The 2,463-nt window shown below is 33.6% G+C and overlaps 1 protein-coding gene across 1 annotated transcript; it reads left to right on the top strand.

Annotated features, from left to right (window-relative positions):
- Positions 1–651: 651 nt before the first annotated feature.
- LOC121790301 (protein FAR1-RELATED SEQUENCE 5-like) lies at positions 652–2,087 on the top strand (the record flags this gene model as incomplete). The annotated part of the gene is made up of 2 exons (XM_042188555.1): positions 652–1,456; positions 1,866–2,087. Coding segments are annotated over 2 exons (1,027 nt in total), but the record flags the coding sequence as incomplete, so codon positions are not given.
- Between the last annotated feature and the right edge of the window lie 376 nt (positions 2,088–2,463).

Raw genomic sequence — 2,463 nt, 5'->3', positions numbered from 1 at the left:
TAAAAAAAAATCCAACATACTCGTTGTTGGTTTCGTCATTATGATACACCTATTATTCAACTTAGCAAGAAAAATACCTCGAGCTTCGTAAGACAGCTGTAAAACGTGGCCGTTGAGCTTACGCCGGAAAAAATTAAGCTGGAGAAGAATGCGGGAGAAGATTTATGAGATCAATTTCAATCGGAAAAGATTAATTTGACAAGAATATGTTGAAAATGTTGGTCCCACTCTCACATTCAAACTTTTGAAGGAGATAATGGGTGGACCTGAAAATGTTGGATGTGATATTATTGATATTAGAAATGGTTATCGCCATATTATGTCCAATATTGATGGTTCAAATGCTCAAATGATTTTTGATTATATGCGTTCTCAAAAGGAATCATCTGATGCCTTCTATTATGAAATTAAGATAGGATCTCATGGAAAGTTAACTAAACTCTTCTAGGCTGATGCTATTTCAAGACGAAATTATCATATGTATGGAGATGTAATTTCTTTTGACTCAACATACAACACTAACATGTATATTACTTTTGTTGCTGCAAGACATAAAATCATACTTTTTTCTGATTAATTATATTTCAGTGAGATAAATGATATTTTCTGTATGTATGAAAATATAATTCATTTTTATGTTATGTTCTGAAGGTATTGCACGATTTTTGCTCCATTCACTGGAAAAGATAACCATTCCAGAGCAGTTACATTTGGAGCTGGATTGTTATCAAGTGAAGCTAGAGACTCATATTCTTGGTTGTTTGGTTGTTTTGTTCGATGTATGGGGGTAGCACCCAAATTGATTATCACTGATCAAGATTGGGGGATGAAACTTGCTGTTCAACAAGTACTTTTACAAACAAGGCACCGATGGTGCATGTGGCATATTATGGTTAAGGTGTCAGATAAGTTGCCCAAATCCTTGCTTGGTAATGAAGATTTAAAAAAAGAGTTGAATGCATGTGTTTGGTCTGATTTGTTAGAGTCTGACGAGTTTGATATAATATGGAATGATATAATGGAATGGTATGGATTAGAAGACGTGCACTGGTTTGGATCAATGTTTGAAGATAGAGAATTCTGGGTTCCTGCTTATTTTCGAGATTTTCCCATGGGGTCGCTTCTTAGGACTACATCGATGACTGAATCAGAGAATAGCTCTTTTAAAAACTACAAAAAGCCTCGTGCAAATCTTGTACAGTTCATCAATTTCTTTAACTGTGCTGTGGGAGATCAAAGGAATGCCAATTCACGATTGAACTACTTGGATTACTCAACTATTCCTGATTTGTCAACCCAATTTCCTATTGAGAAGCTTGCATCTACAATATACACTGATTCTATTTTCAAGCATGTACAACAGGAAATAAGTATGGAATGTGAGATTGTTTCTATAACTGTTGAGGATAACATCAAGATGCATAAGACTGTAGTTGTAAGAAGTTTTCCAGAATTGGTTTGTTATGTTGTCATATATTTTGTTTGTTGAAGAATAAGTCTGCTAATCTCATTCCTGAGAAATATTTTGGTCAAAGGTGGTTGAAGAGCTCTTAACTAAAGGCAGCCCATGGTCTACCATCTGAGGAGATACAACCATTTGAACGTGTGCTCCATTTTTAACCTTATTTGTAAAAACTTTATTTTTCAGTCAGAGAAATGATAGTATTTATTGTAATAATGTTATCTTTTACCTTGCAGATTTGGATGAAAAGCAGAAAGTTAAGAAAAAGTTGTTCTCCAACTTTTATCGATTAGTCCAAAAGTCTGAGGGAAGTATGGATCATTTGTCTTTGTTATGTGCTGGTCTTGATGATTTGGAAGAGCATATATTTGGAAATTGTGCAATACCTTCAGTCATTGAAAAGAAAAAGATGGTTGAGGAATTTTATGGAATGGCAGTACCTGATGTAATTGATGTACATCCTCCAGACGTTGTTAGAACCAAAGGATCAGCTAGTGACAGGGTATCAAAGAGGGAGAGTGCAATAAGGAAAGCAAATAAGCCTCTACGACGGTGTGGTAAATGTCATGAGATGGGTCGTCATGATTCAAGAAATTGTGGTAGATTCAATGAGAAGGCAGATTGAAGCCATTTGATATAAAATGACACTTTCAGCCGATAAAATGATACTTTCATCAGATAAAATGATAGGTATTTTTGGTGTATAAAATGACATTTTTGTTTAATAAAATGATACATTGGGCTTATAAAATGACATTTTGGCTGATAACATGATACTCTTTTTGTTAACAAAATGTTACTTTCAGCGCATAAAATTATACTTTTGTTTATAAAATGATACATTGGTCATAAAATGACACTTTAACCTGATAAAATGATAATCTAAGCGGATAAAATGACAGTAACCTTATAAAATGATATATAAGCTGAAGAAATGGCATATAAGCTGATAAAATGATACTTTAATATGACAAAATGACATAAAACTGATAAAATGATAG

This window comes from Salvia splendens, unplaced genomic scaffold, assembly GCF_004379255.2.
Source record: "Salvia splendens isolate huo1 unplaced genomic scaffold, SspV2 ctg468, whole genome shotgun sequence".
In the NCBI taxonomy this organism is placed as follows: Eukaryota; Viridiplantae; Streptophyta; class Magnoliopsida; order Lamiales; family Lamiaceae; genus Salvia; species Salvia splendens.
This window is presented reverse-complemented; position numbering and strand designations above follow the sequence as displayed.